Source organism: Urocampus carinirostris, chromosome 3 (genome assembly GCF_059441175.1).
Source record: "Urocampus carinirostris isolate Australia breed hairy pipefish chromosome 3, RoL_Ucar_1.0, whole genome shotgun sequence".
Lineage (NCBI taxonomy): Eukaryota > Metazoa > Chordata > Actinopteri > Syngnathiformes > Syngnathidae > Urocampus > Urocampus carinirostris.
Window position 1 is genome coordinate 27110221 of NC_142351.1, and position 23916 is coordinate 27134136.

Consider the following 23916-nt stretch of genomic DNA (forward strand, 5'->3'; position numbering starts at 1 on the left):
GTCCTGCAATGACGCATCCAACAGCGCCACCTGCTGGTATGGGGTAAGGTTTAGTTTAGCCTCTGATTTTATGTCCGTAATGCGGATATTGTTAGCAGTCTCCAGCGCACTGGCTGCGGCTGCATCGGCTCGCTACAACGGGTCAGGTGCAATCGACATTTCGTTCTGTGTACATTGTTACACAGAATGACAATACAAGGAAATTATTATTATTATTATATATATTGAAGTATTTTTTATTTTATTTAATTGATTACAAAGGATTTAATATAAAACAAATAAAATTTTGTTGAATATAGTGGGGATTTTTCACAGAAGGCTGAAGGTCACGCCGTTCGAAGTGTAGAGTGTTTTGGCTGGGGAATTTTGATTGCGGGGCGCTGACGAGGGAATCAGGCCTTGTTTTGATAAACGCTTGGCATTGCTTTGAGCCCTCCAGACATGGCGGCGTCTTTTGGCGAAGAGGCGGCGGCGCACCCATGGGAGGAGGACTACATATATACATATATACCAGTATATACATATATATATCTATATATATATATATATATATACAGTGCATCCGGAAAGTATTCACAGCGCTTCACTTTTTCCACAGTTTGTTATGTTAGAGCCTCATTCCTCATCTCATTAGCCGTACCGCTTATCCTCATTAGGGTCGCGGGGGGCTGGAGCCCATCCCAGCCATCTCCGGGCAGTGGGCAGGGGACACCCTGAACTGGTTGCCAGCCAATCGCAGAGCACACAGGGACAGACAACTCATTCGCTCATTCACACCTAGGGACAATTTTGGACCGGCCAATTCACCTGAAATGCATGTTTTTGGAACATGGGTGGAAACCGGAGTGCCCGGAGGAAACCCACGCAAGCACGGGGAGAACATACAAACTCCGCACAGGAAGTCTGGAGCTGGATTTGAACCCACAACAGGTTCCCATGACATGAACTGTGCCGCACAAACGCTAACCACTGCGCCGCCGTGCTGCAGCCTCATTCCTAATTGTATTAATTTAATCTCTTATCTCAAAATTCTATACAAAATACTCCATTATGACAATGTGAAAACGTTTTTTTTTACTTTTTTTGAATTTATTAAAAATAGAAAACTAAGAAATCACATTTACATAAGTATTCACAGCCTTTGCCATGAAGCTCAAAATTGAGCTCAGGTGCATCTTTTTTCCACTGATCATGCTTGAGATCTTTCTACAGCTTAATTGGAGTCCACCTGCAGTAAATTCAGTTGATTGGACATGATTTGGAAAGGCACACACCTGTCTATATAAGGTCCCACAGTTGAGTGTGCATGTCAGAGCACAAACACCAAGCATGAAGTCAAAAGAACTGTCTGTAGACCTGCGAGACAGGATTGTCTTGAGGCACAAATCTGGGGAAGGATACAGAAAAAATTCTGCTGCTTTGAAGGTCCCAATGAGCACAGTGGCCTCCATTATTCGTAAATGGAAGACATTTGGAACCACCAGGACTCTTCCTAGAGCTGGCCGGCCTTCTAAACTGAGCGATCGGGTAAGAAGGGCCTTAGTCAGGGAGCTGACCAAGAACCCGATGGTCACTCTGTCAGAGCTCCAGCGTTCCTCTGTGGAGAGAGGAGAGCCTTCCAGAAGGACAACCATCTCTGCAGCAATCCACCAATCAGGCCTGTATGGTAGAGTGGCCAGACGAAAGCCACTCCTTAGTAAAAAGAACATGAAAACCCGTCTGGAATTTGCCAAAAAGCACCTGAATGACTCTCAGACCATGAGAAACAAATTCTCTGGTCTGATGAGACAAAGATTGAACTCTTTGGTGTAAATGCCAGGCGCCATGTTTGGAGGAAACCAGGCACTGCTCATCACCAGGCCAATACCATACCTACAGTGAAGCATGGTGGTGGCAGCATCATGCTGTGGGGATGTTTTTCAGCAGTAGGAACTGGCAGACTAGTCAGGATAGAAGGAAAAATGAATGCAGCAATATATAGAGATATCCTGGATGAAAACCTGCTCCAGAGCGCTCTTGACCTCAGGCTGGGGCGAAGGTTCAGTTTTCACCAGGGCAACGACCCAAAGCACACAGCCAAGATCTCAAAAGATTGGCTTCAGAACCACTCCGTGAATGCCCTGGAGTGGCCCAGCAAGAGTCCAGACTTGAATCCGATTGAACATCTCTGGAGAGATCTAAAAATGGCTGTGCACAAACGTCTCCCATCCAACCTGATTGAGCTTGAGACTTATTGCAAAGAAGAATGGGCAAAATTGCCTAAAGATAGGTGTGCTAAACTTGTGGGATCATATTCAAAAAGTCTTGAGGCTGTATTTGCTGCCAAAGGTGGATCAGCAAAGTATTAAGCAAAGGCTGTGAATACTTATGTAAATGTGATTTCTTAGTTTTCCATTTTTAATAAATTCAAAAAAAGTAAATAAAAAAACTTTTTCACATTGTCATAGTGGAGTATTTTGTGTAGAATTTTGAGATAAGAGATTAAATTAATACAATTTGGAATGAGGCTGTAACATAACAAAATGTGGAAAAAGTGAAGCGCTGTGAATACTTTCCGGATGCACTGTATATATACAGTATATATATATATATATATATATATATATGTAACGGGTGTAATAATAACTTTTATTTTATTGAAATTCCTGCTGAAATATGTGTATAGTTTTTGGTAAATGTCCTGCAATGATGAGTCCAACAGTGCTATCTGCTGGTATGGGGTGGGGTTTGGTTTTGGCTTCTGACATGTGACCGGCAGGCGGGGTTTGTTGGCAGTCTTACCAGAGAGAACTGCAATGGTAAGACACATCTTATGGTGCTCCACAAAAGAAGTTAATTTTAAACATTATAACCCCAGCTGACAAATCTCTCAACATGCACAGTAATGTGATTGATTTTGTCAAGTTGTTTAGGTTTATTTTCGTTTTGTTTCTGTTTTACTAAATTATGAATTACCCTTGTAGAGATCAAAGAGATCAAAGCCAACAGAAAAGCTAATGTTGTGACTCATCCGTTTGCAGGTAACTTGTACCCGTTTTTATACTCATTATTGTTTTTATTTCTATTTTTTCATATACATTAAAAAAAGGATGATGTTGGTTAAAATTCAGACGAAAGAAAAATATGTTGAATCCATTGTAAACGTTAAAAATCCACTATACGATCTCTTGTTAAAAGTATCTTGTTAAAATGTAAAGATGTAAAAATGTATTGTGATATTCTAAAATGTATTTTCTGTAAAGTGAAAAGAAAGCTCTTTGATATGCTTTGTTGGCAGTCTTACCAGAGAGAACTGCAATGAGATCAAAGAGATCAAAGCCAACAGAAAAGCTAATGTTGTGACTCATCCATTTGCAGAAACTGTAATAATAAAAACCTCATCATCCAGTCCAGCGTGAATGTGGATCTTTGGTGGGACACGTACACCGCGGTTACATATAAATATATATATATATATATATATATATATATATATATATATATATATATATAAGGTTATTTTTTTCCTCGCCTGAATTTGTTTTTACAATCAAATGCCTGCAAATGAGTGGAGCATGGGTAGCTTAACAGGTGAGACAATAGCCGAAAGCCTTACCTGGTACCGTGTCAAATTGGATCCCAAACTTCTATCTATCTAGCTACCTTGGTTATATCCCTCAAGAGGGGTGACCAAAAGCAAGACAAGCATATACAATACCAAACAAATTAAAATCGGGAAAAAATAGCAAAAAACACACACAAACATTTTTTTGACCATCGCCGACCCAAATGCCCAAACACCCAAACAAGTTAGGCACCTCGGCACCTATGTTGGTCAAGCTTTCGTCCCTCCAGATGAAACGGGACACAAGAGAGCGGCCATGTCACTCGGGTCAGGGTGACACAACACACTCTTTTGTTCAATAGCAGGGCCCGACAGCTTTCACTGGTTTACCCCTGCCGCATCATACGGGTGCCCTGCCCATCCCTTAGAACGCGTCCAAACATCCCACTATCCTTTTACAACACCCCTCCACCCATTCCTATCACCAACAAGAGCTCTAGCTTCCACTAAATTCAGACCTCTTTCCTGCAGTGCACTCATAACACCATCCACCCACGTCAATCGCTGCCTTCCTCTTGGTCTCCTTCCATTTACTTCTGCTCTGTAGATACTCTTCAACATTCACTCCTCATGCATCCTTTCCATGTGTCCAAACCAACTTAATACTTTATCATCCACACGCTTGCTCAATTCCACTACTCCAGTTCTGTCTCTCACAATTTTATTTCTCAATCCATCCAATCTTGTCACTCCTAACATACTCCTCAAACACCTAATCTCAGAAACATTTAATTTCCTTCTTAAATTTGCATTCAGGCTCCAAGTCTCTGCACCATACAACACAGTCGGCACAATCAGACTCTCATACAGTCCCTTCTTAACATCCATACTCATACTCTTGTAGCTATTCACTCTCCTCAGAGCACCCAAAACCTTGCTTCCTTGATTCACTCTGCGCAATACCTCGCACTCCATTCCACCGACTGCAGCCACATCACAACCCAAGTACCTAAAGCTTTCAACTTCTTCCAGCACCTGTCCATGTAACCTTATTTCTAAAGTCATGCACATTCCATCACGTGAACTTCATCACCTTACTCTTCCCAACATTCACACATAACTTATGCCTATCACATACTCTTCCAAACTCCATTACTAACCTTCTCAATGTTTCCTCAGAATCAACCACAAGCGCTGTGTCATCTGCAAACAACAACTGAGTTACCTGCCACACAGTTCCCTTGTTATCCACCATCTCGACACCTCTGCCAAATACTCTTGCATTCACCTCTCTCACCACGCCATCCATGTACACATTAAACAACAATGGTGACATCACACACCCCTGTCTCACACCAGTCAACACAGGGAACCACTCACTTATCTCACTCCCTACTCTTACACATGCTCTGCTGCTCACATAAAAACTTTTCAATGCTTCCAACAACTTTCCACCCACTTCATACATTAACATCACTTGCCATAACGCCTCTCTATCAACTGTCATAAGCCTTTTCCAAGTCCATGAAAGCCAAATAAACATCCTTCCCTTTTACAAAATATTTCTCACACACCTGTCGTACACCAAACACCTGATCCACACATCCTCTTCCTTTCCTGAAACCACTCTGCTCCTCCATCCACCACCTCGTCTGTTCTTCCTCTCACTCTCTTAATCAAGACTCTTCCATACAGCTTACCCGGCACAGACAACAAACTGATACCTCTCGAATTGCTACATTCATACTTATCACCTTTACCCTTATACAATGGCACCACGCATGCACTACACCAATCAACAGGAACCACACCACTTAAAAAGCATACATTCAACAAGCGTACTAACCAGTCAATCATAACTGTGCCGCCTTTTTTCAGGCATTCAGCAGTACAACCATCCAACCCAGGTACATCCCCCCTTTCATTTCTTTCACTGCCTCTTGCACCTCCCATGTTTCTGCAGGATCCCCAATTTAAAAGCTGAATAGTGCATTTTACACATTTTTCTATGGGTATGTTTAGGTGTTTCAAAAAGTGGCTTTTTGGAGAAGACCAGTTTACAGTCCGAAAACCTCTGCAAATAGGTATATTATTTCGGCCATTTTTTCTTGCTTAAATTATCGTTCCGCGTCTATCCCAATTCTGCATAGGTGCCCCTAAAAATGGTGTGTATCACTGGTGGCGTTACGAACACTTATTTCAGGGTTTAATTTGAATAAAATAGACACATCTTCTTATCGACTTATTTCGAATTTTATTGGCCAACCAATGTGTCAATTATCATTTGACCCGGTCACGGTTGGCTAGAGTTCGTCAGAAATCAAGGAGGCGTTGTCGATTTTTAGCAATACGGACCGTTATAGGCTAATGCGGGCTAAGGACCGAGAAGCGAAGCCGCCGAAAAAGTTGTCCATCAAAAGTTAATGGCCATACACAGCTAGTAACAAGGCAGAGATACTTTTCGACTGATTTTTTTTTTATCCATCGGTATTATGGTGTGTTTTTGAGTAAACCTTTTTACACGCTCGGATTTACTGGACTCACGCGGATGTTACGTACTATCATGGAACTTCATGGTTGCAAGACCATGTCCTTGGTGAACTACATCAGATTTAGAGTTACTGGGATGAGAACATTCCAAAATCTTGATATTTTGAATGCCAAGTGTTGAAGCATCGGACTCATTTGAACATTATTAGGTTTGTTTGTTAAGGGGGAATGAATTGGGCTACTGATGGGTCACGTGCTGTATATACTTATAACAGTTCATATTTCAGTTTAATGTTGTCTTACAATGTGGTCATGGTGATTTCCAGTCTCAACTTGATTTTGGTCCAGGAAAATCCAAGTCCCTTTTCTGTTTTGTCTTGAGTTAACACATCGTTAAGTTTCGGTTCTGGCAAAAGTCATCACTCATAACATAATTTCTGACTCTTTTATGGCCAAAATAACAACACATTTCCAAATGGCTTTAAGTAATATTTACTTGGTTCAGAATCTAATTCCGTGGTTACCAATTCAGTCAGCAGGCGGTGCTCTGGGTTTCCAACACAAATTCATTCGAAATAGCTTGTGTCTAGCATTTATCATGAAGGATGCAACTTTAAACACAATATATTTTCAATTTTAAATGATGGATTTTATAGTTCGTTGATATGGCTAATGATTGATTGGACCAGAAGAAAAATAACAACGAGCCACAAATAATGCACGCAGTTTGATTTTATTAAACTACGTTTTATTCACAGGACAAAGAAAATTGAATCAAACGAAAGAATATAGTACAATGTTGACACAAGCACTCAGTGTTAGCAAGGTGGAAGAAATTATGCAACAGGTTAACAGTACCGATCAATGAACCCGGTTTGAAGATAATAGACTCATTTAAATGATCAGGGATTGTTTTCATAGAGTGCCAACATGGGATATTTGCCCAAAACACCAAAGAGGTTGTTGCACTAACCCTTTTTGTGTACTTTTGAGAACAAAACGTCCCTCAGGGGAGCGGTGTGTTAGAGGCATCACATGGCCAACCAGGAAGATGAAGAAATAAAGGTCCCTATATCTTTTGGCAGTTGATTTCACGGGGATTGTTCTCGTCCGGACGACAGGGACGGAGAGAACCACAGGCTCTCCAAGCTTTGTGGCTCTGGTGAGAACAGGTCCCAACCCTAGGGACCTAGGTGGGCAATCTTAGGTGGGCGGCAGTAGCTCAGGAGGTAGCGCGCTCGTCTTGGGATCAAGGGATCCCAGTTCGATTCCCAGCTCGTCCGTGTTACATGTCGAAGTGTCCTTGGGTAAGACACTGAACCCCTAATACCCCCAATAAGCAGGTTAGCAATAAGCAGGTTAGCGCCTTACATGGCTGCAAGGCCGCTATTGGGAAATGTGGAGCACATTGTAAAGCGCTTTGGGAAGTCACAACCAGCTCTGTAGCCTAGATGATAGGGCGCCCGCTCTGAGACAGGGAGGTCGCTGGTTCAAGCCTCGGCCGAGTCATACCTAAGAATTACAACATTGGTACTTATTGCCTCCCTGCTTGGCGCTCAGCATTAAGGGTTGGAATTAGGGGGTCTGGTCACCAAATGACTAAAATGGCTGCGCCCTGTTTGCCTGCGCCCAGTTTGCTGCGGCTGCATCGGCTTGACCAGCTCGATAGCCTAGATCAGGGGTCGGGAACCTATGGCTCGCGAGCCATATATGGCTCTTTCTATGAGTACCTGTGGCTCGGAGACAAATTTGATTGCATGCTAATTTTCTCCATCTCGTCCAAAACGTAAGCTACTAATCCTGTTCAGGTACACACAAAGCCACACCAAAGCTGATTTCGGAGTAGTGCTTGGCAGAATATATAGGGCACGTTTTTCACTACAATTTACAGTCAAGGTGTCACACGAAAAAAAAAAAAAAAAAAAAAAAACCTCGTTCTGGCTGTACATCGCTAAAGAATCCGTTATATAAAACCTCACTATATTATCTGTCTTCAGTGTTCAGATACCTTATGATGAATCCACAGAACACACTGTAAATACGCCAAAACACCGGAAGAGAATTTAAAGTTTTTTGATTGGGTGAGTGGGAGGGATGGGTGGAGCTATGCAAAAAGTGCAAGCCTCCCTCCCATCTCTCGCCCTACGCCGTCTGCACCATAGATAAGCACATCAGGCTCCCTTTTTGCAGAATGTTGTGACGTTTTTACAAAATAACTGCTTACATCTGGTTTTGAAACCAATATGTATGAAAAAAAAGGGTCAAGTCAAGTCAAGTCATTTTTATTTGTATAGCCCTAAATCACGAAGAGTCAAAGTGAGTTTAACCGATCTTAAGTAATTGCAAGAAGTTTAAAGTGGTATGTTTGTTGATTTTGGGACACGGGCTCTGGCATTATTCTCTTTTCATAATTTTTATCAAATCATCAAAAATAAATGTGCTGAAGACTAAGTTTTTGTCTGGGGCGCGTGTTTAGCATTATAGTAAATTTGTCTCATAATATATGTCTCTTTCCCAAAATAAAATTAATATATTTTGTTTTTATGGCTCTTTGAGTCAAAAAGGTTCCCGACCCCTGGCCTAGATGGTAGGGCGCCCGCTCTGAGACTGGGAGGTCTCTGGTTCAAGGCTCGGCCGAGTCATACCTAAGACTTACAACATTGGTACCCATTGCCTCCCTGCTTGTCGCTCGGCATTAAGGGTTGGAATTGAGGGGTTTGGTCACCTAATGACTCCCAACACAGCAGTTGGGTCTAAAAACCCGGCGCCGATCGAAGGCGACGAGTCACGTCGATAGCTTCGCGTGACAAAATGATTTCCGGTAGATATCATGTTGGTGGTTGATACTGGCTGAATAATAATAAAATACAAATACAAATACAAAAAATAATAATTATACTTGTTGATAACAGGCAAAATTGTACGCGGACACACGAGGAAATAGATCATCTATCAAGAAAAATGACACAAATCATTAATCTTTTGAATCCAGATGAAGACTTTGTGGTTTCAAATCTTTATTATACAGCTGGAGAGTCTGCTCACTCCCTGTGAATGAATGTGGGTTTTTTGATGTGTTGGCAAAGTCAGGGGAAATGTTTTTTTTTAGCAGTTACGTTCCTATAGACAGCGTGATACTTGGTCAATTAATTGTTTTTAGTGAATGTTTGACAACAGACCGAGCAGGCAAAAGTCTACTCGCCAGTGTGGGTTGTTATGTGTGTCTTTAAGTTCCCACTTGCAGTGAATCTTGGACCACAAATTGAGCAGGAAAAGGGCTTCTCACCATTGTGGGTTCTGGTGTGTAATTTCTCGTGTCCTATATGGATGATTTTTTTTTTTTACCAAAAAGTCAACAGGTCAAAGGTTTCTCACCGGTGTGGGTTCTAGTGTGTTTCTTTAAGCTACCACTTTTAGTGAATCTTTGACCGCAGACTGAGCAGGAAAAAGGTTTCTCCCCGGTGTGGGTTATTTCATGTGATTTTAAGCTCCTATTCTCAGAAAATCGTTTTCCACAAATTGAGCAAGCAAAAGGCTTCTCACCAGTGTGGGTTCTAATGTGTAACTTCAAGTTTCCTTTGTGGGAGAATCTTTTATCACAAAATGAGCAGGAAAAAGGCTTCTCGCCAGTGTGGGTTTTTTGGTGTAATTTTAAACTCCCATTCTGTGAGAATTGTTTTCCACAAATTGAGCAGACGAAAGGCGTCTCGCCACTGTGGTTTTTTTGGTGTGAATTAAAGTTTCCTTGATGGGAGAATCGTTTTCCACAAATTGAGCAGGAAAAAGGCTTCTCGCCAGTGTGGGTTCGTATGTGTCGTTTTAAGACCCAACGCAAGGTAAATCTTCGACCACAAACTGAGCAAGAAAAAGGCTTCTCGCCAGTGTGGGATCTAATGTGTTTCTTTAAGCTTCCACTTTTAGTGAATCTTTGACCGCACACTGAGCAGGAAAAAGGCTTCTCTCCAGTGTGGATTCTCATGTGTTTTTTTAAGTTTCCACTTTCGGTAAAACAATGACGACAAATTGAGCAGGCGAAAGGTTTCTCACGACTGTGGGCTTTTTGGTGCGATTTTAACTTCCCACTCTGTGTGAACGTTTTACCACAAACTGAGCAGGAAAAAGGCTTTTCACCAGTGTGGGTTCTAATGTGTTTTGTTAAACTCCCACTTTCGGTGAATCTTTGACCGCAAACTGAACAAGAAAAAGGCTTCTCGCCAGTGTGGGTTCTGGTGTGTATTTTTAAGCTCCCACTGTTAGTGAACCTTTGACCGCAAACTGAGCAGGCAAAAGGTTTCTCCCCAGTGTGGGTTCTAATGTGCTTTTTTAGGTCCCCACTCTGTGTGAATTTTTTACCGCAAACCGAGCAAGAAAAAGGCTTCTCCCCAGTGTGGATTAGTTGGTGTGATTTTAAGCACCCATTTAGGGTGAATTTTTTACCGCAAACTGAGCAGGCAAAAGCCTTCTCACCAGCGTGGAATTTCATATGCAACTTCATATAAGACTTGCGTCGAAACGTTTTCCCACACAGAGAACATGTGTTACCACCTTCCGACTGCGAGTCGCTTTCAGGGTTTGCGGAGTGGGACGTGTCGTCGTCATCTGTTTTCACGTGTTGACGGGAGCTGATGCTTTCAGGCTCCCGCCAACCGTTATCTTCAGGTTGAACTTGATCTTCGACAGTTGAATGGACCCCGGCCACTAGCAAGACTGGAAAATCGTCCTCCTCTTTAACGCGAACAGGCTCCCCATCCTCTGTCTCTTGCTTAACGTGGTAAGGCTTAAGTTCCTCCTCCTCCTCCTCAATTTTAACGGCAGGCAACTCTGGTTCCTGCCACGCAGTAGGAAGATATTTTTGGCTGACGTCTGCAAGAAAAAAGTCACATTTATTTTTATTACCCTTCACTCGTTCAGTGCCATCACGTATTAGTACGTTTTCAGAAGCTTGTCCCTGAGTGCCAAAACGTAAAAAAATTCGAAAGGCTTAGGCGCTGCTGATCAGTAAGTATTAGGGCCCTGGGAATTAAATTAGTATGATAAATCACCATTAGATGCCAAGAGTGGCTTTGTTGAGATTGTCTTGTAAATTTTTCCTAATTGTGACTCCACACATATTTTCAGAAGCATTGTCCCCAAGTACCAAAACATAAAAAAAAATGAAAAGGCTTAGGCGCTGCTGATCAGTAAGTATTGGGCCTCTGGGAATTAAATCACCACTAGATGGTAGGAGTCGCTTTGATCAGATCTTTGTCAACACTTAGTGCTGCGTTTTGTTCCTGCATTCGCCGTATTACTCTGTATGGCGGTGAGTAGGCGCCGGCGTATATGCCAAGTACGCGCAGTGTAACGAGAAAAGCAAAGATATGAGTACAGACTGTTAACGCTTCAAATCTTTATTTTTTCTAAAAAAATGACCAAGGGCCTACGTTGGGATGACGTATCGTAGGAACCTGTGATCACCATGACGACCTGAATCATGTGATCCAACACCCGAGACATCAGGGGCTGAGAACTCTTGCAAAGTTCTTGCATTTCTTAAGGCTTAGGCGCTGCTGATCAGTAAGTATTAAATCCTGGGAATTAAATCACCACTAGATGGTAGGAGTGGCTTTGACAAGATTCCTTTGTCATTTGCCGCTTTTTTTTCCTGTATTCGCCGTATTATTCTGTATGGCGGTGAGTACAAAAGCAAAGATATAAGTACATACTGTTAACGCTTCAAATCTTTAGTCTTTCTAAAAAAATGACCAAGGGCCTTTGTTGTGATGACGTATCGTAGGACGATCACCATGACGACCTGAATCATGTGATCACGTCACCCGAGACATCAGGGGCTGAGAATTCTTGCAAAACTCATGCATAAGTTTCGTGTTCTCGCAATCAAATGATAGTTTTTCAAGCAAAGTGCCCTTGTGTTTATGGAAAGTATTGTTTAGATATTCAAGGACAAACTAAAAAAATCCCAGCATGAGGAAAATGAAGAAACCTTGAGAAGGAGCCACACATGAAGTCATCCCGTTGACCAGGCCAAAATGGATGATGCAAGGGCATCAACAAAAAACACACAGTGTTTGCCATATAAGAGGAAGAGTCTGGCTGGCTGCTGGGGTTTAATTGGTCCCTCCTGGGTTTCTAAAACGTGTATTATTAAAAAAGTATTATTTAAAATTAATGTGAATTTCATAAATATAATGAAGTTATTACATTATATATGTAGGAGAAACACAGCCAGATGACTCAACTTACGGGAAGTGACTGAACTCCCAAAGGGATGGATTGGCTTAAGGTCAACCGATCATGTTGAAGTCCGCCTCCCATCTAAAAAACGCACGCTCCAAATTCACTTTTCTCGCCTCCGGCTGGAGAACATGCTCGACACCTGCTCTTATGCAGTTTAAGTTCTCCCCTTTTTGGAGGAAATGTCGTTGGGCGTCGCCCCAAAAAATACGCAGAGGAGATACGGCAAAAAGGGAACACTCTTTATTGCATTGCTCAAAACAACTCATGATAACTCGTGACAGGCGCCCGCCCCGGTTCACTCGACAAAAAGCCTGCAACATCATCATCATCCCATGACTTCCGCCAGATGTCTACACACAATAGGCTCTTGTCAGCTCCAAGACTGTTTGCTTGAAGTTCATTTTAGGTTCAACTTTCCTTATCCTTACTTATTATCTACTTTCTACAACAGTATCTCACCATTCCATTTGTTTATTAGTCAGAACCCTTATTTTATTTACGTGAAAGCAAAATTTGGAAACTGAATTGAACGCCCTTATTGTCATTACACAGAGTCATGAAATTCAAATCCGCCCCATTTCGTGCACCTTTACACATAGAATTTAGAGAAAAACAGAATCTAAAAGTAACATTTAATTCAAAAAATAACATTACATATAAAAGTAGGGCAATTACCAATGTGCTGCCAAATAGTTTTGAATTTACACAATATAAAACATATTTAAGCAGAAACTGTGACAGGAGCGAGGGGGGGTGTTTTTAAAGGTTGAGTGCGACATTTTAAAACTCAAGCCTGTAATCATGACTGAGCCAGGACATGGCACCACGGTAAAACACACGTTTTGCATTTAATTCTTAGACACGCTCAAATGAACACTTTTTTTCATATTTTGGGGGCTTTGTTCCGCCCTGAACAGGCCTAATAAAAGAAACATACCGGCAGATAGGGGCAATGGAAAAAATAATTAGGGCTCTTTGAACTCAATTGAGCATTGCTCACACATCCTTAAGAGAGAAAGTCTACAATCAAACACATGGTCGTGTAAAATCCGCACACACACAAATAAAGCAAAATCATCACTACAACAACTTACATCATTTATTACGTGTAAAAATATACGTCTTTGAAAAGAATCAGCGAGGGAGAAGCCAGGGTCTTGTACTACTCGACAGACGAACGTTAGATGTCAACTGGTAATGTGCCTGTCAGTTCGAATCCATGAAGCGTGTGCCGAGGATTTTAGGAGTGGTTCGTGTAGCGCGAGCCGATGTGTGTGTTGATGACGTAAGCGGAGTCATTTGATGCCCCGCCGAACGCGTGAGAAGAGAATGATTCTCTAGCAAAGAGTGTCGTTTGAAGTAAAAACGCCAAAGTAACGCTGTACCTTGGAAAATAACGTCTGGAATAAGCATTTTGTTTTACCTCCTTATTTGGCATTTTCACTTGTTGCATGAGCACAAACATAGACCGAGTGCCACGGAATAATTCATGTTAAAGCACTCTTTCAGAGAATGATTGACACCCCAATATTTTATTGCATGCACCCAGCACGTTATAAACTATTCTGTCCACGAGAGGACACAATTCATCCTACTTGTGTGTGAAAAATTTCCCTGCAGGGCTTCACTGCTTTATGGGGCTTCATTTTGCCATTAATTAACTGTCACGGATGTTGCAGAAACTACAGTAAGTAACCTTGTCTCTTAGCCCAAGATATAAGGTCCAGTGAAGAAAATAAGTATTTGAACACCCTGCTGTTTTGCTATTTCCCCCACTTAGAAATCATGGAGGGGTCTGAAATTTTCATTGTCGGTGCATGTCCACCGTGAGAGAGAAACTAAAGAGAAAATTCCAGAAATCACAATGCATGATTTTATAACAATTTATATGTTTGAACAGCTGCAAATAACGATTTGAACACCTGTACATCATCCAAAATTCTGACCCAGAGGTACCTGTTAGTCCGCCTATTAGAAGTCCACCTGCACTCGATGTATCATCCTGAATAGGATGTACCTGTTCATCAGCTGCATAAAGACACCTGTCCACCCCACACAATCAGTGAGACTTTAACTGGGAACATGGCAAAGACCAAAGAGCTGTCCAAAGACACAAGAGACAAAATTGTACACCTCTGCAAGGCTGGAAAGGGCTACGGAGCAATTGCCAAGCAGCTTGGTGAAAAAAAGTCCACTGTTGGAGCAATTGTTCGAAAATGGGAGAAGCTAAACATGACGGTATGTCTCAACTGGAGTGAAGCCCCATGAAAGATACCACCTCGTGGGGTCTCAATGATTCTAAGAAAGGTGAGGAATCCGCCCGAAACTACACGAACTGAGTTGATCAATGACCTGAAAAGAGCTGGGACCACCGTTTCCAAGATTACTGTAGGAAATTGTAAAGTAAGCTTAAACATATTTTCTCAAGGTGTGTATTTCTAATCAGTTCTATGGCCCTTTTTGGCACCCCCTGGTCTTCCTGTCTTTATTTACGTTTCCAGGGGTGGTGGTCTTTTTCTTTTTGTCTCAACATTCCCGTACCTGTGACTTCAATAAAACATAGGGGCAGTAGGAGGGAGAGTCCGAGGGAGTTTCGACTAGCAAGCAGAGAGCTAGTAAATGGAGCTCCCTGCATTACAGAGAGGATGACTGGGGCCGTATATTGTGAGATTTTGGGAAGCAACCTACTCTCCTTAGTCAGATCATTGAAGACAGGTCGTGGCGGGTGTTCCAACACTGCAACAACCCGCAACAAGCACGCAGCCAGGAAAACCAAGGAGTGGCTCCGTAAGAAGCATATGAAGGTTCTAGCATGGTCCACACAGTCTCCAGAGCTGAACCCAATCAAAAATCTTTTGAGGGAGCTCCAAGTCTGTGTTTCTCAGCGACAGAAGATCTGTGTGGAGGGGTGAGGCAAGAAATCTCCAGCAGTGTGTGCAAAGCTGGTGAAAGACGACTGGAAACGTTTGACAAATAAATCTTGAGAAAATCATGCATTGTGATTTGTGGATTGTTAGCATTAGTTTTTCTCTCTCACAGTGGACATGCACCTACGATGAAAATTTCAGATGCCTCAATGATTTCTAAGCGGAAGATGTAGCAAAATAGCAGGGTGTTCAAATACTTATTTTTTTCACTATATGTATTTTGAAAAAATGAGCGAGACAGAAGCCCGGACCTTATTCGAAAGGAAAGTACGGTGGATGTCGACGGCCAAATACAAGATGTCGAGGACGTTGCAGAAAGTAAAACGACCAACCTGCTCTGTTCAACACAACTCGAAGTGTCTTGTAAACAGTTCCTGGCAACTCTGGTTCCTGCCACGCAGTAGGAAGATATTCTTCACCGATGTCTGCAACAAACAAGTCAAATCGCATTTATTTGTGACGCCTTTATTCACAGAAACTCACAAAGGGACACACAGAACACCACAGGGTTCCTACGGCTTAAGGCAAGTTAAATTCAAGACTATTTGAATGCCTTTTGGATGTTAAAGTTAAGACAAAGTTGACAAAAAAAACACACAATTGAAACCAACAAAAAACACGACATGAATACGAAGCAATTTAAAACAAATGTTTTATTTTATTTGTTTTAATTACATTTTGGTCCAGTTGAAAACGTTTGATCTGAAAAACAGCGCTCTCCAGACTTTAAGACATTTAAGCAGGTTACAATGGGTGTTTGCAAGCTTCCTGTCTCAAAATTTCAAAAGATGCAGCAGGTTCTACAGTACCATGCATCTGCTCCAGGTGCCAATCTGAATAGTCAGAACGCCTGAACCTTGCAATCTTCTAAACTCGCCCTTCTCCCTCAAGGACGAGGGAAAAAAAGTATGAGGTTACTTTTGAAGATATTAAATGTTGGTGTGTCTTAAGTGAGATTCGAACATTTCTTGTCACTTGGTGTCGGACAGCTAATTTAGCTTATTGTTCAGCACATTTTGTTTTACTATGTGACATTTGATGATTTGATCGCATCCAATAAATAATAATACGACCGAAGGCTGTTCAACTTCAAATGAGTCTCCCTCCATCAGTGATCGTTGAGACTCCTTTTGACTACTTTTATTTGTATCCTATCCTTTTACCTATTTTAATTGCTTTACCATTTTTGATTTTTTGCTTCTTTTTTTTTTCATTTTGGTCTATTTTGTGTTTTCATGCTGAATTGTCCCCACTTTTAAGTCGTTTTGTGCGTAGTGTTGCATAACAATTAGTCATACATGCATAAAATCAACAAAAATAATCTAAAGAGCCACTTCTGAGACGAAAACAGCCGTTTGCTTTCGGTCAGTCAAGCTGAAAGAGTCGCTTCTCTTAAAAAATAAATAAATAAACAGAATTCCTGCCACTAATACGAAGCAATGTGCAGGGAGGGGCTGCTCCCTCCATGGGGACAGATGCGCACACTGTGTGCTGATGGGGCAGGAGAGTCCAAGCTAGTGTCTGATGACCTACACAATTATATAATAGATGGCGTATGCGCTGCCCAGGCTGCCCTCATTACTACATCCACTTTTCTTTGGGTGGGCAGAGCGTGCCCGTGGTTAAGGGACCGGCCACCCCCCACTGGTAACGCCCATGATGTCAAGGAAATGACGGACCTGCCCCGAGCTGTTTGGAAACAGCGTCCGGTCGTAGACGTTCACAATCGGTCTCCTCTTTGGCTTCCCGAAGCTTCTCTTGAAGAGGTCCTTCCCCGTTGGAGCACATATTCTCTGCCTTCGAACGAAAAAACGCCCGAGGTGTCGCTCAAACTCGGGAGTAAAAAGGACAAACCTTCGAAAAGGACTGCAAAGTGATACTTCTGTCGAGCTTACGTCGTATTAAGTCGACTACGGGACTTTTGGTAGTTTTCTCGACATTCTCTTGTTCGGCAGTGGTACGGCAGCCATGACAGCTTCTCCTTCCAAACACCGCCGCAATGGATTGTGGGTACAGGGAGCACAGATCACATGCTGCATTCGTGAAAATTGGCGTGTCGGGAGATCCTACCAGATACGACCGAAAAGCATCTCAAGAATGTGAGAAATCGGGGTTTTCCAACCCCCAACCAGGGAAATGTCATTGAAAGGACACTCGAGGTGGGAGGTCCTGGTTGCAAAGTTGGGGTACATACCCTTTCTCCTGGTCGGAGGTTGGAACACTCAGTTGTCGTCTTTTGGGGAATGCAACGCTTGCTCTGTCCACTCCACGCATCGGCCCGGTATTGCAGTACCTCCGGGAACGGTGCATTCGCAATGATCGCAACAAGGCTTTAGGGCTAGGACCTTAGCTTAGCCTTTTGGCTGAGAGTAAGTGTCCCGGCTCCTAGGCTTTGTAGCGTATAATGAATTGACCGATAACGGATAATGGATAATGAATAACGAAGACAGAACAATAACCCTTAAAAACCCCAAAACCCCCCGCAACAACAGAAACACATAGAAGACTAGATAGGTCGGCGCAAAATATCAATCGAAGCTTGGAGTTAAGTGGACATTGTAAACTTGGCAGAAGTTTAACGCGACGTATTACGCGAATTTAAATAAAGTTAATGTGTAACGGGACCCAGGTGGATGGCCTCGCCCCAGCTGGTGTTACACATTTGTTTTGTATATTTTGGTTGTCTTTTGGTTGTCTTTTGGTTGTTTTTTTACCTCATCTACAAAATAGATGATAAATGTCAGTCTCACACGACACCATTTAATTGTTGGCATTAATGATCTATTATTGAGCAGGTCTGACGACCTGGCCCAAGCACCCTTCTCTGACCTGTGAGACTTTGCCATCTAGCGGTGATATACTGGTACTTCTCTTACCCTTTTTGCAATACCAGGGGGTGGCGTACAAGCTTGAAACAAAGAGATGACATTTTCAACTGTGAGAGTCAAAGAGCTACACCATGCACTGACCTGCCATTACAGACAGACAGACCGACATGAACACACACAATTAAAAACGTATTAGGAAAGTGTTAAAATATTCTTAAAATTTTCACATAAGAATGTTCAGACAGTTTTTTTTTCCAAACTACACTAGGGCAAAATAAAAATGTCACGTAAAAAGAAATTTTATTGGAAGCTGTTGGAATTTTTACTTTATCAATACACACTTTCCGGTAATCCTCTGAAAATCAGCTTTGTAGTCAGTTGTTGCCACTTGGAGTAAATGGTAAATGGTCTGCATTTCTCCAGCGCTTTTCAAGTCAATGAAGAGCTCCCAAAGCGTTTTACAATGTACTTCACACTTACCCATTCACACACACACTCACACACCAATAGCGGCCATGCAAGGTGCCGAACTGCTTATTGGGGGCATTAGGGATTCAGTGTCTTGTCCAAGGACACTTTGACATACAACACGAGAGTTAAACACAAAGTTTTTGGAGTGATATGTATTTTTTGTAGGCTTTTTTTTTACTTATGTTTATCGATTTCATTTATCTTTTGTCATTTATTTGAGCTGCAAAAATCTATTGAAAGGTCAGCAGTATTTCTGATTAAGCAAGAATTCTCCTTCGCTCTTGTTGTTTGGCTTTTATTTTGTGTCACAATGATCGTTTTTGGAATTGATCATGTTTATCATGTTCATAAAAGTATCTCATCTCATCTCATCTCATCAGCTGCACCGCTTATCCTCAGTAGGGTCGCGGGGATGCTGGAGCCCATCCCAGCAATCATCAGGCAGTGGGCAGGGGACACCCTGGACTGGTTGCCAGCCAATCGCAGGGCACACAGGGACAGACAACTCACTCGCTCAGTCACACCTAGGGACAATTTGGACCGGCCAATTCACCTGAAATGTATGTTTTTGGAATGTGGGAGGAAACCCACGCAAGGACGGGGAGAACATACAAACTCCGCACAGTAAGGCCGGGAGCTGGATTTGAACCCACTCAGGAGGTTCCCACGATCTCAGAACTGTGCCGCACACGCGCTAACCACTGCGCCGCCGTGCTGCCCCTCATAAAAGTATGTAAAGTAAAAATGTGTAACATATTCTCAATTGTCGGATTGAGTCTTTGTCCCATCATTGATTTCACGTGTTTCAAGGTAGAAAACAGGGACTCGCAGACATATGTTGACGAGAACATTGAGAGAGGCTCTTCTTACACATGGGTGTTTTTCAGTCGACACGGTTCTCCAAAACGTAACAGGGCCTTCTATCAAAAGAGATTTCAGCCTGTGATCTTTGCGTAGCTCAATCATCTCCAGTTGGGATTTCAGGCAGTCAGTCTCTGCATTAAAAGGTTCGATGAGGAAAGTGATCAGTGGTTGTTTCTGCTGCAGGTCCTCAAACCACAAAGTAAAGTTCCCATGCAGATTCATACTGCGCTGTATTCATTTTAATGGCAGCCTTCTGCTGTGCGAAACGCAAAGAAGTGGGATAAATCGGATACCTGTCAAGCTCCAGGGCTTCATGCCCTTACAAACGGTCGTATTTTCCCTTACAAAATACAAAATAATCTTACACCATATTTATTTTTCAAACGTGTTCATTTATGTCGTTTAACATGTTATATGTGTTTCATTATATCATATCTATTGTTAATTAACATTTTATTGTGAGATACTGAATTGCTCGACATGAATGAGGTTTATTATCAAAAAAGTTCAAAAATGAAGTCGCTTGGACGTTCACCGTAGAAGGAAAAAATACATGCAAATCGAATTAAGTAGAATAATACATTTTCGTATTCAAATTATAAATTGATTTTCTGCATTAAATTATTGTTGGTAATATACTTATTGAAGGAGATAACCACAAACCTGTTTTTTTTATTTTCTCCTTTTGTTTTTTTTTTTGTTTTTTTAATATTTTTATTTCTCATACACACTATGACAGATGTTTGATTCCTCCATCATACAGCAAAACAGACAAAAAATATATACAATTGACATACCCATAAATCGCAAAAGAAACAACAACAAAAAATGTTAGTAAAATAAATAAAATAAAATGTGAGGTGTTTAGAAATCAAGCAAAAATGGTGTGATAAGCTTCCATCTTTTCTCGAATTGATCTAGTTTCAATTGAAGTCAGTGATTTTTGCCATAATGTACATTTGGTTTAATTTGTCTCTCCATTGTTTTATGTCAGGAGGTTGTGGTTTCAGCCAGGACACTGTGATCATTTTCTTTGCTACCAGAAGCATAACCCTTAATACATATTTATGTTGAACAGTCAATAATTCTTCTGGCAAAATTCCTAATACGTAGGTCACTGGGTCCAACCGCAACTCCCAACCAATAATTCATTTTATTTCTGTCCGAATACTTCTCCAGAAATTTAATATTACAGGGCAATTCCAGAAAATATGCGTAAAATCTCTGACCCTCCCACAGTTACGCCAACATAGATTTGAGGTATTTTTATATTTTGAAGTGATAGAGGGTGTATCGAAGAATCGCATTTTTACTTTCCATTCAAACTCCCTCCATGTCGGACTACTGGTTATGTTGTGTCCCTCTTTCAAAGTTTTTTCCCATTTGTCATCTTTTATCACTACATTAGCTTCTTGTTCCCATTTGTCCTTAACCACCATGTCATTATTACAGAGATCCATTCGCAGAACTTTATACAATTTTGAGATAACCCCCTTTATTGATTGTCCTTTTGAGTATGATATTAATAATTCCTCAACCTTAGTTGGCTCTTTACATATTTTCCCCCATTCATCATGTTTCTGGAGGTAATGCCTGAGTTGCAAATACTTGTAAAAATCAATTCTAGGTAGGTTTAATTCTTGTTGGAGTTGTTCGAACAATTTCAATGTCTGTCCTTCGAACATTTTGGTAATCAACATTAATCCTTTTCGGGCCCATTTTTCAAATCCTACATCCATAACCCCAGGTTTCAAGTCTGGGGTTTTCTCTATTTTTGTAGCCCTATTCACAGCCCTTGATATATTTTTTTTGTATTGTTCACCATGTTTAAATAGTTCCTTTAATCCATTCATTCTGGATTTTTAACTTCTGCCACATCACTACTAATATGTCCACAGGCACATTTGGACAAGATCGCTGCTCCATGTCCACCGATATCGTATATTTGTCTGTAGTCATCCACAAAATAAGAGCTTTAATTTGAGCGGCCCAATAATAATATCTAATATTGGGTAGCTCCAGGCCCCCTTTTTCTTTGGAAGCTAAAAGCGTTTTGTATTTTATTCTCGGTTTCTTATTTTGCCAAAATAATTTTGATATCAATTTATTTAACACTTTAAATGTGGATCAGAATAGGAAGGGACTGAAACAGAAAGAATAGTCTTGGAAATATGTTCATTCTAATTGTTTCTACCCTTCCGATAAGGCTTAAGGGCAAAATTTCCCATCTTTCCAAATTATTTCTTTCATCAACATTCCGTAATTTGCATCAAACAGCTGTGTGGAATGTGGTGTAATAGTCACCCCCAAATATTTAAACCCTTTATTTGTCCATTTGAAATCAAATCTTTCAATCACATCTGTTAGACATTTTCCTGATATCATCATTGCTACTGATTTGCTCTCATTATTTAAATACCCAGCTACTTCTCCATATATTTTAAGGTTCTCCAACAGTGGTGGTATTGATAAAGAGGGCTCTTTCAGCATTACCATCAAGTCATCTGCAAACAGTGATATTCAATGTTCTTCTCCTCCTTCATCTAATATCCCCCATTATTTGCTCATTTTGTCTTATTGATTCCGCGAGTTGTTCTATGCTTACTGCAAACAAGAGTGGACTTAAACAGTCCCCTTGCCGGACTCCCCTTTTGATATCAAAGAAATCTGAGCAGTGACCATTTACTCTAAAACGAGATTTAGGATTTTCATAGATTATTTTCACCCATTCTACAAATTTTTGATGGAAGCCAAAAGCTATAAGTGTTTGATGTAAAAAGCTCCATTTCACCCTATCGAAAGCTTTTTGGGCATCCAAGCTCAGTAACATCGAGGGTTGGGCTTCAGATTTTGTGCTCGAAATTATGTTTACTATCCTCCTAATATTGTTTGCACCCTGCCTTCCCGGAATAAACCCTATTTGATCCGTTTTATTAATTTCGCTATGAATTTCTGCATTATTTTTGCCAGTATGCTTGTAAGAATTTTTAAATCGTTACACAGTGAATTTCCCTGCGGGGATGAATAAAGTATCTATCTATCTAAACTAACTGGTCTATAGCTTTCACACAACATTGGATCTTTTCCTTCTTTATGCAGGACTGTTATGATGGCTTCTGACCATGATTTGGGCGGATCTCCTTTTGTTAGCGCATAGTTAAATACTTTATGCAGTACTGGTGTTAATTCTTCCTTAAAGCTTTTGTAGAACACCCCTGAGAATCCATCCGTTCCTGGTGATTTATGTATTTTCAAGTTGTTTATTGTATCTTGTATTTCCAGAATGGACAAGTTTAATCCTCCAACGAACTTTGCTTTCAAAAAGCTGTCAGAATGGCTGGACTGGAGGCAGCGTTTCGAGCACTACAGAATCGCCACGAAACTAAACAAAGACGATGGACCTGTTCAAGTAAGCTGCTTGAAATACGCAATGGGAAGCGAGGCGGAGAATGTATTCAAGTCTTTTGTTTTTGCTAATGACAGTGAAGAGAAGAATTATGACCTTGTGCTAAAGAAGTTTGACGACTACTTCGTTCCGCGGAGGGATATCATCCACGAACGCGAGTTTTAATCAGCATTTTCAGAAGCCTGGGGAGAGGGCAGAAAGCTTCATAAGGGTTGTATATGAACTCTCAGAGAACTGTGATTTTGACACGAGCCGTGAGGAAAACATCCGGGACCGGATAGTTCTTGGAATATCGGACAAGGAAGTGTCGCGTAGGCTTCAGTTGATAGAAGGCCTGACTTTGACTTAGACTGAGCAAGTAGTTCGACAGGTGGAAGAGATTACTGCGCACGTCAACATGCAAAGAGAAGCAGTGACGACGGTGCATGAAGTTACAAAGCAGAGCTACAGATACCCAAAGTCTAAACCACAAGGTGGGGAGAAAGAATGAAAAAATGTATTAAAGGTGGAAAAACACAGCATAGGAAAGATGAAAGCTGCCCTGCCAAGATATGTACCTGCCATATCTGTCACAAAGGCTAGAGTGTGCAGGAATGAAAAGCAAGTGAATGAGATTAGTGAGCCGGCAGAACATTCAGGACAACCCGAGCAGTCAGCCTACTTCCTTGGTGCTGTGACACATGTGGAAAATGTAAAAGAACAGTGGTCAGTTGTGCTCCAGCTAAATAATAAGCCAATAATGTTCAAAATCGACATCGGGGCAGATGTGAATGTAGTCAGTGAGGCGACATACAACACATACACTCCAGAAAGTGTGTTAGAGCCACCAGACATTCCACTGGACGGCCCAGGTGGAGAGCTACATTGTCTAGGGAGGTTCCAGGCCACAGTAACTTACAAAGGAAAATCATATCCACCAGCAGCCTATGTAGTAAGGGGCACCACTCTCAATAATCATTTAAGACGGTCCATATCGGTGAAAAATAATCTTGTGAGGAGAATTGACAAAGTCAGTTTGAACACTGAGCAACATGGAGACTATGGGACATTGAAAATAGAGCCGGTTAGAATACAGCTTAAAGACAATGCCCAGCCGTATGCTGTACATAGTGCACGCCGAGTACCACTCCCTATGCTCCAGAAGGTAAA

General features: G+C 41.5%; 1 protein-coding gene across 2 annotated transcripts; it reads right to left on the reverse strand.

Annotated features, from left to right (window-relative positions):
• Positions 1–9034: 9034 nt before the first annotated feature.
• On the reverse strand, positions 9035–17204 carry LOC148369333 (uncharacterized). Of its 2 annotated transcripts, XM_088331305.1 has the most exons (4): positions 17094–17204; positions 16878–16995; positions 15531–15623; positions 9035–10897 (listed from the first exon to the last, which is right to left on the reverse strand). In XM_088331305.1, exons 2-4 carry the CDS (start codon positions 16984–16986, stop codon positions 9387–9389), a joined length of 1713 nt encoding a protein of 570 aa, XP_088187431.1. In that variant the 5' UTR covers positions 16987–16995; positions 17094–17204; the 3' UTR covers positions 9035–9386. The 2 variants fall into 2 exon arrangements, with proteins under 2 accessions (XP_088187431.1, XP_088187432.1); XM_088331306.1 differs by lacking the exons at positions 15531–15623; positions 16878–16995; positions 17094–17204 and adding an exon at positions 12018–12079.
• Positions 17205–23916: the final 6712 nt, after the last annotated feature.